The 16,221-nt window shown below is 37.9% G+C and overlaps 1 protein-coding gene across 4 annotated transcripts in view; it reads right to left on the bottom strand.

The window, feature by feature from the left end:
* RNF217 (ring finger protein 217) overlaps window positions 1-16,221 on the bottom strand; it is a 128,442-nt gene that overhangs the window by 23,332 nt on the left and 88,889 nt on the right. For all 4 annotated transcript variants that reach the window (XM_044924446.2, XM_025294792.3, XM_025294793.3 and 1 more), the window contains one exon: window positions 14,020-14,184. In XM_044924446.2, the coding sequence (XP_044780381.2) occupies window positions 14,020-14,184 (165 nt within the window). The remainder of the gene's footprint in view (window positions 1-14,019; window positions 14,185-16,221) is intronic.

Raw genomic sequence — 16,221 nt, 5'->3', positions numbered from 1 at the left:
AGAGTATTTAAAGGTGAAAGATAATCAAAAGAACTAAAATAGTAACTATGAAAAACTGGAATAGAAAGACAGGGAAAGGGTAGCTAAGCAGCAGGAATCCTGTAGTGTCAACTGTGGTTGCCTCTATTTGGTAAACTATTCTGTAAAAAATAAATAAGATGTTGATTTCAAAATCATTTGGTGTCTCCTGCTATGTTCGTTTTTTTAAAGCCCTTCTCTAACTTCAATTGTCCTCTAATGTAATGTATTTTGGCCACCTGGTGCGAAGAGCTGACTCACTGGAAAAGACCCTGATGCTGGGAAGGACTGAAGGCAGGAGGAGAAGGCGACGACAGAGGGTGAGATGGTTGGATGGCATCACCGACTCAATGGACATGAGTTTGAGTGAACTCTGGGAGTTGGCAATGGACAGGGAGGCCTGGAGTGCTGCAGTCCATGGGGTAGCAAAGAGTTGGACATGACTGAGCGACTGAACTGAACTGAATGTACTGGTTTTCTTTCTTATAGAGAATTTCATATGTAATTCAGTCTTATGATTGATTTATGATGACACATTCTTTGAAGAAGAGTGAGAAGACTGTCGAATTCTTATTCCTCAGAGTAGAGCTGTACTACAAATTAGCCCGTAAGTTTCTTCCTTCTTCTTGACCATACTTCCCTTGATTCCATAACCCATGTCCACAGAAATTTCCAGATGTCTGTTTTCCCCTCCTTCTCATTCATCATTTCCCCTTCCCTTCTGTGGCTGTGCTCCACTTAGCCTGCTAATAGTTCACAAGTCTCCCCATCCTAATAAATCCTTCCTTTAATTCCACATGACCTTCTAGCCAATGATTACCTTCACCCTTCCATTTTCACTAAGCTTCTTAAAAGAATAGTCTATTCTCACTGCTTTTCTTACTCACTTCTTAATTCTTCCTCAGTTGACTGCAATCCTTTGTTACTGAAACATCCAGATAAACTCCAGGAAATAGTTATTCATTCATTAATTCAATAAATATTTATTTGCTCACTGATAAAAGCCAACATGGCTTCCGCCCTTAAGGAGCTTTTAGTCTAACGTACTGATGTTATTGCTGTTATTCAGTCCCCTAGTCATGCCCAGCTTTTGACCCCATGGACTGCAGCATGCCAGGCCTTCCTGTCCCTCACTATCTCCTAAAGTTTGTCATGTTCATTGCATTGGTGATGCCATGCAGCCATCTCATCCTCTGATGCCCTCTTCTTCTTCTGCCCTCAATGTTTCCCAGCATCAGGGACTTTTTCAATGAGTCAGCTGTTTGCATCAGGTGACCAAAATATTAGAGTCTCAGCTTCAGCATCAGTTCTTCCAATGAATATTCAAGGTGGATTTCCTTTAGGATTGACTGGTTTGATCTCCGTGCTGTCCAAAGAACTCTCAGGAGTCTTCTCCAGTATTAGTTCGAAGGCATCGATTCTTTGGCATTCTGCCTTCTTTACAGTCCAACTGATGGACGTGATAAATTGTACAACTAAACAGATACTCATAAGCTACGATAAATGCTATGAAGGAGAAGAAGGCATGAAGAGAGTACTCAACAGAAGGAACTTGATCTGATCTAAGGGTCAGAAGAGGCTTGTCTAAGGAAGTGTCGGTTGATTTGAGAAATGAAGAACAAGTTAAGTTCACCAGTTAAGAAGACTCAGAGGTAGGGAGACCATTCCCAGAACAGTATATTCAGGGCACTGTATCCATGAAATGATACATGAAGTGAGATGATTAGATAACATCACCGCCTCAATGGACATGAATTTGAACAAACTTCGGAAGACAGTGAAGGACAGAGAAGCTTGGCGTGCTGCAATCCATGGAGTCGCAGAGTTGGACACAATTGAGCGACTGAACAACAACATCCACAAAATGAGAAGCAACCTATACTAGCCCTATCACAGTGTTTCTCAGTCTCTATTTTAAACCTCTTAGTTGTATGTATCTCTCTGCTCAAACTCTCTACTCTCCCAGTTGATAAGATCTGAAAGGGTCCATATCACATACATCTTGTTTGTTATTTTATTAGAGGGAGTTGCACAGATCCTGTCACATAGCATGTTCTCAATATGCATTATTTATTAAAAGAACAAGTATTATCCATGCCCTCTAATTGCCAAATCCAATGAATACATTTTTATTTCTTATATTATTGTATTTCTCAGTGTCATTTAATCAGTTGGTCACTACTTCTCTCTGACCTTTGATATACTTTTGCTTCAATGACACCTTTTCTCCCCCAGATGCTCCTCTCTCTCTTAGGTTCCTATTTATTCACTTTTCTCTTAATTCCATCCATGAATCACCACTTTGCATACACTCTTTGTGTAGTCTCTTCCATACTCAAATGGTCTCAACTTCCCTCCACTGGATTTCATTTTTAAATTACCACTGCAGACCTCGCTCCTGAGCTGCAGAGTCAGATAGAAACTATTTGGGGGTCATATCCAGTACTTTGGCCACCTCATGCGAAGAGTTGACTCATTGGAAAAGACTCTGATGCCGGGAGGGATTGCGGACAAGAGGAGAAGGGGACGACAGAGGATGAGATGGCTGGACGGCATCACTGACTCGATGGACATGAGTCTCAGTGAACTCCGGGAGTTGGTGATGGACAGGGAGGCCTGGCGTGCTGCGATTCATGGGGTCGCAAAGAGTCGGACACGGCTGAGCGACTGATCTGAATCTGAATCTGAATACACCTGTATGCCTTACAGCCATCTCAAAGTCAAATAAGCAAAACCAAATTCATAATCACTGCAAGATTCCCTAGCCCAACAACAATAAAAATAACTCCAATCTCCATTACTTTATCTCAGTTTATGATATCTGGGTACCATGATCCAGATGGTAAAGAATTTGCCTGTGATGCAGCAGACCCGGGCTCAATCTCTTGGTCAGGAAAATCCTCTGGAGAAGGGAATGGCAAACCACTCCAGTATTCTTGCCTGGAAAATCCCATGGACAGAGGAGCCTGGCAGGCTACAGTCCACGGGGTTGCTGAGTCAGACATGACTGAGCAGCTAACACTGTCACTTTTTATGGTATCATCACCATCCATTTAGGTACTTAAGCTAAATATCTAGTTATTAGCCTCTTCTCACTTCCAGCTATCTATCAAGATCAGACAGTTTCAGCCCCAGGATATTTATCAAGCCCTTCCCCTTTTCTCCAGCCTTTGACCATTACCTTAGCTCAAACAATCATCATTTCCTTCTAGATGTCTACAACTACCTTCATATGATCAACAGCAACCAACCTAAAATATTGATATAAATTGGATACCACACCATTCCCTTGCTTATAACTTTCAGTCTGGAGGATGAAATCCACATTTCTTAACATTGCATGCAAGGCCCAGGCTTCTATTTATATCTATTACCCCACCTTTCACCACTTCCTGCTGTGAACCTTACTCTAAAGGAACCACAAAATACTTGTGGCTCCACTACACAACACTCATTTCCAGGCTCTGTGTCCTTTAAGTGTTATACTCTCACCCCTGGATACCTTTCATTATGTCAAAGTCCACCCAGGAATTCTCAGTAACATAGCTCTCCTTGGTTTCCCCAAGATGAATGGAGATACCCCCTTTACCATGAACTCATCTATAATACTCTATGCAAAGCCCTACTGAAGTGCAACAGTGTTTTGTCATCTTCCCGCGTAACCTCTGTGTTCCCTTTTGTGGGTTTCATGAGAAAAACGACCATGTTGTACAGAGCCCGTGATGGAGTCTCACTAAAAGTGCATATAAGGAGTAAAGTAAAATGACCTTCATTCACTCATCAACTGTCCATTCAGTCCTGAACAGTGCCCAGCACTGCTTTTAAATGTTCAAGGTATCTCAAGGAAAAAAACAGATCAAAACCCCTGCTCTCACAATGCAAAATATATCCACTATTTTAAATAGTGATAGCAATATGGTGCTATGGAGGAAAAAAAAAAAAAAAAAAACCAAAGCCTATAAAGGGTATAAGGTAGGAGAAAGTGATTACTGAGAAGCTGAATTTTATTCGAAGACATGAAGGGAGAGAGCTGGGTGTGCAGGTATCTGGGGAATGCATCTTTCAGACAAAAGGAAGAGCAGGTATGGAGACCCTGAGAAGGGAACACGCCTGGTGCTTCTGAAGCATAGCAAGGAGGGCAGGGTGGCTGGAGGAGGGTGAAGGGAGTGGAAAATTAGGTCAGAGGGACAATGGGGTGGAAGTGTGAGCAGAGTGTGATGCATCATATAGTCACTGTAAGGACTAGCTTTTGCTCTGTGTGAGAAGGAAGACATGGAGGATTTCGAGCAGGGAGTATGTAATCTTCCTTATGTTTAAACAGTCTCCTTCTGGCTGCTGGGTCAAGACACCGTGAAGAGTAAGAAACCATCAGGAGGTTGTGGAAAAAGTCTTGGAGAGAAAAAGATGCTTATGTCCTGAACCAGATTAGTGACAGTGGGAGTGCTGAGATATAGTCAAATTCTGAAGATATTTTGATGGTACAATCTACAGAAGATTATGACTGATGATACGTGGGGTGTGAGAGAATGAGGTCAGATTCTTGACTTCAGCAGCTGCAAGGTTGGCGCTGCCATTCACTGAGATGCAGAGACTATGAGAAGGTCCTTGGGGACAGCGGAGGGATCTATGTTGGAGAAGTCCATGAAGGCAAGCAAGTGAAGATGCTGCTTATGCACTGGGATGCAGATCTTTCCCCATACCTCTCCAAACTGTTGATTCGCCAACTGACTGCTGCCACCAGCAAAACGTGTACCCTGTCTGGAATTCTAAGTTGAGTTTACAGCAGAAATAAAAAACAGTTTTTAAAGCTGGAAATGAAATGAAAAGGAAAGGAAATGAACCATCATAGAAAGCTTTAAATCCTTTAGAAACACTGGCCCCATTGGTATCCACACAGAAAATGGGCAGAGTTTTACTCCACTCTTCTGTGTCTACACAGCTCACTAGAAATCCTCTCAGAAGCCCGCATCTCTGTCAGAGGCTCTCCACATGGACTCTCAGCCCCTTGGAGATGTTTCAGAATTTCTTTAGTAAGGGGATGTTTGGCAGTCACAAAAGTGGTTGATGCTGGCAGTTTGGGTTGTTCTTCAATGTTTCAGACATTTTGCTCAGAAGAGTATTAGGTCCCATCCATATTATTTTCTAATACACTAGACTATTAGAGAGTCTATTTATAAATATATGAACACAGAACCTAACTTCATCTTACATATAAACGCAAAATATTGTTTGCATGCTTTTAATAGATAATTTTCTATTTACTATATAACTATAGAATAAACTGAGAAAGATTGATTGATTTAGACTCTAACTCCATTTTATATATGTTTCAAAGATTTATGTGTGGTTTTAATGTATCCTGAATTTTCTAGCAATATAATCACATGTATTCATATGTATATATGCATACATTTATAAGCATACATATACATATAAATATAATATTTTGTCTTCAAATAAAAGGATAGGTATTGATAATATTTAAGCTTCCCTTCATGGTTTCCTAAATCCAAATTTGTGAACCCATTTTAAATGGGTTCAAAAATCTGATTGCTTCTTCTTGTCTTTTAATGCCATGGTACCTGAACATTTACATGTTGAAATATTCACTTATTATTATTCTATTCTACTATTCTATAAGAATAACAACAAGGGAATATATAATATTTGTTATTCTATATTATTTTGTTTATATGTATTTATTTGGTATTCCATATTTTTTAAAAATGGGGATTCCCTCGTAGCTCAGTCAGAAAAGAACCTGCCTGCAGTTCAGGAGACCTGGGTTTGATCCTGGGTCAGGAAGATACCCTGGAGAAGGAAATGGCAATCCACTCCAGTATTCTTGCCTGGAGAATCCCACGGACAGAGGAGCCTGGCACGCTATACTCCATGGGGTCGCAAGAGTCAGATACGACTTAGCAACTAAACCATCACATATTAAAATTAGGACATGATTTTTAATGAAATGCTGTATGTACTAACATTATACATTTAATCTTGGGCAGCTAATCAACATCAAAGCTATTAGTCATAAAAAATGGGTCATGGATGCAATACAGTTTATATCCTAGAAAATATCTGCCACCAAACAATCAGGCTCTCCTCACAACTAACGTCTAGATTTTGGCACTTCAAGAAAACAGTAGCAGTGATAACTACTGCATCAAACTTAGTGATGTCAAGCAATCTGGAGAGTTAAAAGTGGGTGATCAGTGGTCAAGGAAAAGCTATTTTATCCTCTATAACAGGCACTATCTAAAAGCAGTCACCAGCCCCTGAACATACATTTGCAGTGGCATGTGAAGTGCCAGAGAACTGCAGGGTTATCTAGAAAATCCAACATTAATATTCTAAATTCTTTCCTTAGCAACCATAAGCTACACAGCTGTAGCTCAGATATAAGAACTCATAGACAGAGATTTGTGCTAATTTGATATGAACAGGAGGAAATTAATCATTTCCGTGAATCAATACATTTTTTCCCCAGAGCAGCCTTTTATAGGATTTAAGAGAATAAAATATCTGAAGGGAAGTATCTTGACAAGTAAATTCCTTTAATTTCAAATTCATAATAAATTATGGATGAATATAATTCACTTTTCCCTGCCTGCCTTTTGGCCCAGTTACTTAGCCTCTCTGAAGCTGTTTCTGTATCTTTCTTACAACTTTCCTTAGAGATTTAAATGAGACAATAAATGTAACTCACACACTATTGAACCTATCATTTTATTATTACTGTTGCTGTTGTTCCGTTACTAAGTCGCATTCAACTCTTTGTGACTCCATGAACTGCAGCACGTCAGGCTTCCCTGTCCTTCACTGTCTCCTGGAGTTTGCGCAAACTCATGCTTACTGAGTCAATAATGCCATCCAACCATCTCATCCTCTGCTGCCCCCTTCTCCTCCTGTGAAATGTCTTAGCTTCATCAAAAAGCATTTAATAATTAAGATCTGGATGGCACACTGGAACTTAGCATCTTAGTATCACATGTGAGGATTTGATGAGATAACTAATAAAACTGTACAACGGCAATGGAGAGTAATATGTAATTAATATCAGTACATGTAGGTAGTATTGCTATAATTATTGCTGTGCAAACACCACACAGAAAGACAGAGCACTATATACAAAGGCATTTTATGAATAAAATAAGATGGCATATTAGAACTCAGCACTCCCTGTTCATGTCTTGGCATTTCTTTAAAAAAAAAAAGACAGAAGTGTCCTGCCTCCTACAAATAGGAAATATGCTGACATTGAAATAACGAAAAAGGGAAGACTCTACACATGGACATCACCAGACGGCCAACACTGAAATCAGACTGATTATATTCTTTGCAGCCAAAGATGGAGAAGCTCTATACAGTCACCAAAATCAAGACCAGGAGCAGACTGTGGCTCAGATCATGAACTCCTTATTGCCAAATTCAGACTTAAATTGAAGAAAGTGGGGAAAACCACTGACCATTCAGGTATGACCTAAATCAAATCCCTTATGATTATACAGTAGAAGTGAGAAATAGATTTAAGGGACTAGATCTGATAGAGTGCCTGATGAACTATGGATGGAGGTATGTGACACTGTACAGGAGACAGGGATCGAGACCATCCTCAAGAAAAAGAAATGCAAAAAAGCAAAATGGCTGTCTGAGGAGGCCTTACAAATAGCTGTGAAAAGAAGAGAAGCGAAAAGCAAAGGAGAAAAGGAAAGATATACCCATTTGAATGCAGAGTTCCAAAGAATAGCAAGGAGAGATAAGAAAGCCTTCCTCAGTGATCAGTGCAAAAAAACAGAGGAAAATAATAGAACGGGAAAGACTAGAGATCTTTTCAAGAAAATTAGAGATACCAAGGGAACATTTCATGCAAAGATGGGCTCAATAAAGGACAGAAATGATATGGACCTAACAGAAGCAGAAGATATTAAGAAGAGGTGGCAAGAATACACAGAAGAACTATACAAAAAAGATCTTCAAGACCCAGATAATCACGATGGTGTGATCACTCACCTAGAGCCAGACATTCTGGAATGTGAAGTCAAGCGGGCCTTAGGAAGCATCACTACGAACAAAGCTAGTGGAGGTGATGGAATTTCAGTTGAGTTATTTCAAATCCTAAAGATGATGCTGTGAAAGTGCTGCACTCAATACGCCAGCAAATCTGGAAAACTCAGCAGTGGCCACGGGACTGGAAAAGGTCAAGTTTTCATTCCAATCCCAAAGAAAGGCAATCCCAAAGAAAGCTCAAAGTACCGCACAATTGTACTCATCTCACACGCTAGCAAGGTAATGCTCAAAATTCTCCAAGCCAGGCTTCAGCAATGCGTGAACCATGAACTTCCAGATGTTCAAGCTGGTTTTAGAAAAGGCAGAGGAACCAAATATCAAATTGCCAACATCCGCTGGATCATGGAAAAAGCAAGAGAGTTCCAGAAAAACATCTACTTCTGCTTTATTGACTATGCCAAAGCCTTTGACAGTGTGGATCATAATAAACTGCAGAAAATTCTGAAAGAGATGAGAATACCAGACCACCTGACCTGCCTCTTGAGAAACCTGTATGCAGGTCAGGAAGCAACAGAACTGGACATGAAACAACAGAGTGGTTCCAAATAGGGAAAGGAGTACGTCAAGGCTGTATACTGTCACCCTGCTTGTTTAACTTCTATGCAGAAAACATAATGAGAAATGCTGGGCCGGAAGAAGTACAAGCTGGAATCAAGATTGCCGGGAGAAATATCAATAACCTCAGATATGCAGATGACACCACCCTTATGGCATAAAGTGAAGAAGAACTAAAGAACCTCTTGAAGAAAGTCAAAGAGGAGAGTGAGAAAGTTGGCTTAAAGCTCAACATTCAGAAAACGAAGATGATGGCATCTGGTCCCATCACTGCATGGCAATTAAATGGGGAAACAGTGGAAACAGTATCTGACTTTTTTTTTGGGCTCCAAAATCACTGCAGATGGTGACTGCAGCCATGAAATTAAAAGACGCTTACTCCTTGGAAGGAAAGTTATGACCAACCTAAAGAGCATATTAAAAAGCAGAGACATTACTTTGCCATCAAAGGTCCGTCTAGTCAAGGCTATGGTTTTTCCATTGGTCATGTATAGATTTGAGAGTTGGACTATAAAGAAAGCTGAGCACCAAAGAATTGATGCTTTGTGGTGTTGGAGAAGACTCTTGAGAGTCCCTTGGACTGCAAGGAGATCCAACCAGTCCATCCTAAAGAAGATCAGTCTTGAGTGTTCACTGGAAGGACTGATGTTGAAGCTGAAACTCCAATACTTTGGCCACCTGATGTGAGGAGCTGACTCACTGGAAAAGACTCTGATGCTGGGAAAGATTGAGGGCAGGAGGAGAAGGGGACGACAGAGGATGAGACGGTTGGATGGCATCACCGAATCAATGGACTTGAGTTTGGGTAAACTCTGGGAGTTGGTGATGGACAGGGAGGCCTGGTGTGCTGCAGTCCATGGGGTCACAAAGAGTCAGACATGAGTGAGTGACTGAACTGAACTGAAATAAAATAAATGACTTAATTACCCTTAATTCATCAATCACATTACTTATATATTAGCCTATGAAGTGTATAACTTCCTAATTAATTCTCTCTTCAATGCTTTGTAAAATGTCCTAAATAGTGATACGTGGTTATTTATGTAAGAGAAAAATTCAAGTGGTCAGCTGCCTGTCATCTTGTTGGCTATGACTGTATTTTTTCCACATTATATAAATGTTTACATAAATATTTCTCTTATCTGACATTAAGGAAGAAGGTAATTTGCAGCAGGGATGTTTAAATTTTCCAATTAAAAAAGCTAACCATTTTGAGAAATAGTAACCCAAACTTTGCTTTAGTAAACCAAGTATTCAAAGTTTAACTTTTATGTGAGGATAAAAATGAAAATGCAACAGTCACATCCTTAGAGATTGCAGGGGCAAATGCAGATGCGTAAGCAGCTCCAGAAATCTGATGTTACAGTCCTTCTGTTCCCTTGTTAGGTTTTATTTACTTTTAATCATGAACTATTTCCAACATTTAAAAATTAAAGATAATGGTATAATAGACATGCATGAATTTATCACCCATTTTTAATAACAGTAACATATTACAATATTTAAGAAATATTTTTGAAGAGATAATACTTACTTTATATATGCATTTTAAATATAATTGTTTCTTTATTTTAACTTCCTGCTGGCTTTAAACTGGTTTGCCCCCAAGTATTGGGTAAAAGGGACTGAAAATGTGTCCAGCTTTCTTTTAAAGTACATATTTTTTAAAATATACTCAATTCAAAATATAAGAACAAAGTATTTTGTTATTAAATTATTTAAATTTAAATTATTAAATAAGCATTTAAAAATACTTGAAATGCTAAATAATAAGAAATGATCATACAGAAATAGTTTTTCAAGCTATTCTGGTGATAAATTGTTTCAATCTTTTAGGAAAACAAACTGCCACTATGTACCAAATATTGAATATATTGATGTCCTTTACCCTAGTGATTCTATCTTCAGAAAAGGTCCAAAATATGGAAAAATATATATTCCAGATGAATATCATGAACAAATTATAATATAGGGATATATTTTTAAAGAATTCCAAACCCAAACAAAACCAGCTTTGGTATCCAATATGTGGAGGATATTTAAGCAAATATTACATAGTTAATAAATGTTGGGCTTCCCTGGTGGCTCAGATGGTAAAGAATCTGCCTGCAATGCAGAAGACCTGGGTTCGATCCCCGGGTCGGGAAGATCCCCTGGAGAAGGGAATGGGAACCCACTTCAGTATTCTTGCCTGGAGAATTCCATGGACAGAGGAGCTTGGCAGGCTAAAGTCCATGAGTTGCAAAGAGTCGGACATGACTGAACAGCTAACACTTTCACTTTCTTTCACTTAATACATGCTATAAGACTACTTAGTAACTTAAGAATGGTTTGAAAAGTTAAATGGAAAAAAACAGGGGATATCAAATTATCCCCATATTATGATTCTTTTTTAAGTTACTTAAATAGGGGAAAGATCAAAGAGCAACAAGAAACTGATATGTTAATAGTGAGTATACTAGAGTGGTGAATTCTTTTTCTGAATTTTTCAAATTTCTGTCATATGTTACATGACCTTTATGAAAAAAATCACTTAAAAATCAAAATAATTATTAAAATTATGGATCAATCTAATATACCCATGCAGAGTACATAAATATACTTTGGTCCCAACAAAATTTTAAACACACTTGATTATCATTAATAAAAACATATTCATATGAAAATATATGATAATTGTTTTGTTCACCTGGAAGCACTATATGAAAATTTTTTTCATAAGCTCCTAGCATCTTCCGTTTTCACTTATAAATCTTGAAAGAGTATTTAGGAAAATAAAGCCTTGGCCCATAAAAAAAAGTATTAATTCACTGAGTAATCTCTCCCTGTAGATTTCTACTCTTAGAGAGGTTTCATGGGCAAAAATAAAATTTATGGCCCAACAACAACAAAATCAGAATTAAGAAAATACAAAATTTTAAAGTCACATGCTTCAAAAAACCCTAAAACAATCTGTATTCAAAACAAGTCATAAAATATGATGTAATCTGACACAGATTTCATGGAACCTGAATCTCACCAGAAACTGGGTTCTCTGCTCCACATGGAATGAATGTAAACTCATTCCATGGTTCCTTGGCCCCTTTCCCTTCTAATTAGAAGGTAATTCCTTTTAAAACCTCAACTTTTTAGCTATTATTTCAAAAGAAAACCAGCATGCATGATTTCTCTTAACTGTTTATATTTGTTAAAACTGTGGGGAACCGTCAGCGCATTCAGTAAATTCCTTACAGCTGGGTGCTTTTTCTTTCAATAAATCAGAGTCCATTTAATGTTAGATGGAAGGATTACAGTAACAAATGTATGTTTTTATGTACTACCTCAACTCATTCAGAATATCCCTAACATGTAATGTTGCAGTATTCTTCATTGAGAACACATTCTGTGAGCCAGGCCAACTGGCAACTGTTTCACAGCTTTTCAGAGAAATATAAAGTATTATGAACAAAGTGTCAAATAGAATGACTTAAACAGGGCTCCTGAACTCCTACTGGCCTTTATTTAGTTTGAAACAGAGCAGTAGCTTTGAATAAACTGAAAAGGCAGGAGGAAGGGGGAAAGGCCTCATTCTCCCATTGTTCTTCAACCGATGAAAAATAAGTGTACAGAGCAATCCATGCAGCAATCTGAAACAGTCTTAAAACCAAAGGGATAACTGTAGATGGATTTGCCTTCTACAGACAAACAAAGGAAGCTTTTAAACTCAGACATCCATAGATACCACTTTTAATAGGGCCAGGCCATCCAAACTATTTCAAAATTTTCTTCCAGTTGCTAAGAACACAACATGTTATTTTAGGCAATGCTTTACTGACTATTAATATACATATAAACTAGTATGTGACATTGGTGTAGTCAATCTGTGCTGCTGCTGCTGCTGCTAAGTCACTTCAGTCGTGTCTGACTCTGCGACCCCAGAGACGGCAGCCCACCAGGCTCCCCTGTCCCTGGGATTCTCCAGGCAAGAACACTGGAGCGGGTTGCCATTTCCTTCTCCAATGCATGAAAGTGAAAAGTGAAAGGGAAGTCGCTCAGTCGTGTCCAACTCTTAGCGACCCCATGGACTGCAGCCTACCAGGCTCCTCCGTCCATGGGATTCTCCAGGCAAGAGTACTGGAGAGGGGTGCCATTGACTTCATATATATATATATATATATTCATCTATATATTTCATGTATATTTTCATCAATAAGCTTCAGAATATACTTATACTACTTCAAGTTGTGTTCACATGATTAATTTTTAAAATTTTTCTGATAATTCAAATTTCCTTTACCTTGGTGCTAAGTTCTCCTGAAAGAAATGGCAAAATTATTCTTGAAAGAAAATTTGGCTCAGTTAAGACCTGATTTTCAAAAATAAATTTGGCAAAAAATGAAAACCACACATGGTGGAGTATACATATACACATATAATTTTCTGCAGTGAGCTTTAGAAAGAGAAAAACTTCAACAGATCCCTACCTGGTAAGCATCAACTCCAAGGTTTTCTGGCTGGATTTATGTGCTGATTTCTCTATAGGAGAAATTCCTTTCCCTGGCTATCTGCACAGTTGACTTTCAACATCTAGGTCTCTGCTCAAATGCCTGCTAACTCTTGATTACTTGCATGATTATCAAGAGAAAATTGAAAAATGGGATCCATAAAGACCTGAAGCTTTTAGCTTCTCCCTCACCAGATTTACTAAAAAAGGAAATGGCCAGTTTAATATAATCCTAAAATGATAAGCAATGGCAGAGAGAAACAAACAAAAACAAAGACTTACAAGGATTCAGAGCCTACCTAATTGAGAAGTGATTATAGTGTAGTTTGCTACTGTAAACTAGAAATAATACTTTATATACTTTTTATATGAGTTTTTTCCTATATATAAATTTCCATTTTTAAAGGGAAAATAAGGATTTTGAAGTTTAAGACCCATAGTTACATTGTAGACTCCTTAAATTTTGACGTATCGCCAGTCCAGGTTCAATATAGGATGCTTAGGGCTGGTGCACTGGGAAGACCCGGAGGGATGGTACAGGGAGGGAGGTGGGAGTGGGGTTCAGGATGGGGAACACGTGTACGCCTGTGGCGGATTCATGTTGATGTATGGCAAAACCAATACAATATTGTAAAGTAATTAGCCTCCAATTAAAATAAATAAATTAAAAACAAAACAATGAAATATAATGTGAATAAAATTATACACTATATATTTTTTCTATATATTTTTCTATATAAAATCTTCATTTTAGCTATATAATTACTCTTCTAAAATGAAACAGCAAGTATTCTTTTTCTCCACGCCTGCATTAGGAAAGTTACACATAGAATCATCTCAATATTGTAAGTATTATTGTTCAGTGACCCCCTTCCTCCTAACGGTGGTCTCACCTTGCACTTTGGACACTTCTGGGCATTCCGCTGCCCATGCTCAATTTCGCTGGCCCAGTGACGCAACAGTTTGTCTCCTTTTTTGTACTCCTTGCAGTTAACACCTTCATGCCAAGGAGAGTGGCACTTAAAACACCAGACGAATTGGCAAGTAGGACACTGGATCTGTGTAAGGAAAAGTAATGTTAAGTACTAGTGGATATATTTAAAGTGTCTAAGAAGATAAGAATGGTGATGCTTGGAGAAATTAGCTGAAAGGCTATAATTGGTCCAAATTTAAAATACCTCCCCCTGGATAAAACCAAAACTACAGTAAGATATGACTATTCTTATAGTAAAGGAGGAAAGAACGGCTTTGGCCTGGATGATCTGGCTGTCTGTAGACCAGTAGAATTCAACACTTGGGATGCTTTGGAAATCAATTTGGCCTTAAGAAAAGCCCTCAAATTGAAGCACAGAGGTAAAATCTGAAAGTCAAAATGCCCCGAATCCCTACTACCCTGGAACTTGCCTGGCCCTTGAACCAGTTTCCCAGGCATTTCCATTGCTCTTGGCTTCATTCACTTTTGTAAAATCAAAGCCCCGCCCCCCCCAAGATGTTTCATCAAATAAAAAACACTCCAGCAAATGAACCACTACACCAGCATTTGCTATGATAATGGATATCCCTGGTTTGCTATTCATATAAGGGAGATTAATCATAAAAATAATGCGAAAGATCTTATTAGAAAACTGTATGTATGGTGGTCTTGTGGCCTGTACCTGGGAAACTATCAGAAGATGTCTTTGCATGGTCACTATGCACAGATGTATAGAATGCACGTGTATGTTTTAAAAATATCTGTCTTCCTCTTGACAAGAAAGACATTTTATCTGACTTCCTGCATTTTGAATAACAATGGAGTATCCCACTCTCAAACCATATTTCTGGTCCTCACTCTAGAAACATATGGGCATAACTTGACTTTTCTATCTGTTTGATTAAAGTGATTAATAAAATATGTCACTATAAACAATGATAAGTGACTATCTCTGTGCTCCTGCTTCTTACTTCACTGGGCAAGAGTGAATTTACTGACTATACTTTGAGGATGAGTTAGCAAGTCTTTTGGTAAACTGTACACAATGTCACTACTTTCTTTTTTTGAAAACAGTGGTTCCAATCTATAGGGTAGCTGAATGGCAGTTACAGTCAACTCTTCTGTTATAACTCTAAGCACTGCAGCATGCACCTATGTCAAAATAGATAATGTTCTTCCTGTGCAAATATGAGCAACAAAAATACTTTTGCTTTTAACTTGATGGCAAAAGAAAACAGCATTTTGTCATCAATTTTTTAAAATCTTCTTGTATATTTATTAAAATGCTGTTATACGATAATGTTTATACTGTTGCATTACATGCATTATTTATTTTTATCAACAAACTAATGCTCCAAAGTCAGTATGAACAACATAAGTTTACAGATGAGGAAACTTATGCTCACAGAGATTAAATAACTTGCCCAGAGAAACAGAGCAAGTAAAATTGTGACTCCAAGGCCAGTATTCTTTCCATGTGTTAAAACACTTCCTCATACTAAACAGCATTCTTACTTTGATGATTGAAAAGTAAAATGTCAAAGTCGAAGAAAGTCATGTGGTTAATCTAATCAGTAAATTAGAATTCTATAACACTAAAAATATAAGGTCAATTTTGAAAATCTCTTTCAAGATTTTACTCAGATAAATTAGGAAACCTCTTGTGCTGTTTAAAAAGATGATTTTTTTAGTCATTTAAAATAACCATTTTTGCCTTTTCTGATCACTAAAGTTAAATTAATTTATTTTTAAAGTAAGAAGAATGAGTCAAAGTAGGTAAACTCCAGGTAATAAAACAATGTAAAATGATCACTGAAAACAATGAAGAACACATGTAAATATCATATGGGGCCTATATGAATATAATTTTTTAATATAATGAATGAAATGGGGAAGTAAAAAAGACTCACTTTACCTCTTGCTTCTGCCACTACAACAGAGGGCTTGAATCTTCTATTAGACATTATACACAATTCTAAATTACTGAACTCTACCTTTGTTAAATTAAAAAAAAAAAAACCTCGTTGGGTTTTAATGCCAGTCTTAGATTATATTTATGAAATGAATAGCCAAAGAATAACTGTAACATGTGCCTTGAAACTGGGATTAACTCAAAGGTTGT

This window comes from Bubalus bubalis, chromosome 10 (assembly GCF_019923935.1).
Source record: "Bubalus bubalis isolate 160015118507 breed Murrah chromosome 10, NDDB_SH_1, whole genome shotgun sequence".
Taxonomy (NCBI): domain Eukaryota; kingdom Metazoa; phylum Chordata; class Mammalia; order Artiodactyla; family Bovidae; genus Bubalus; species Bubalus bubalis.
The sequence above is the reverse complement of the archived record's forward strand: the minus strand, read 5'-3'. Positions and strand labels throughout refer to the sequence as shown.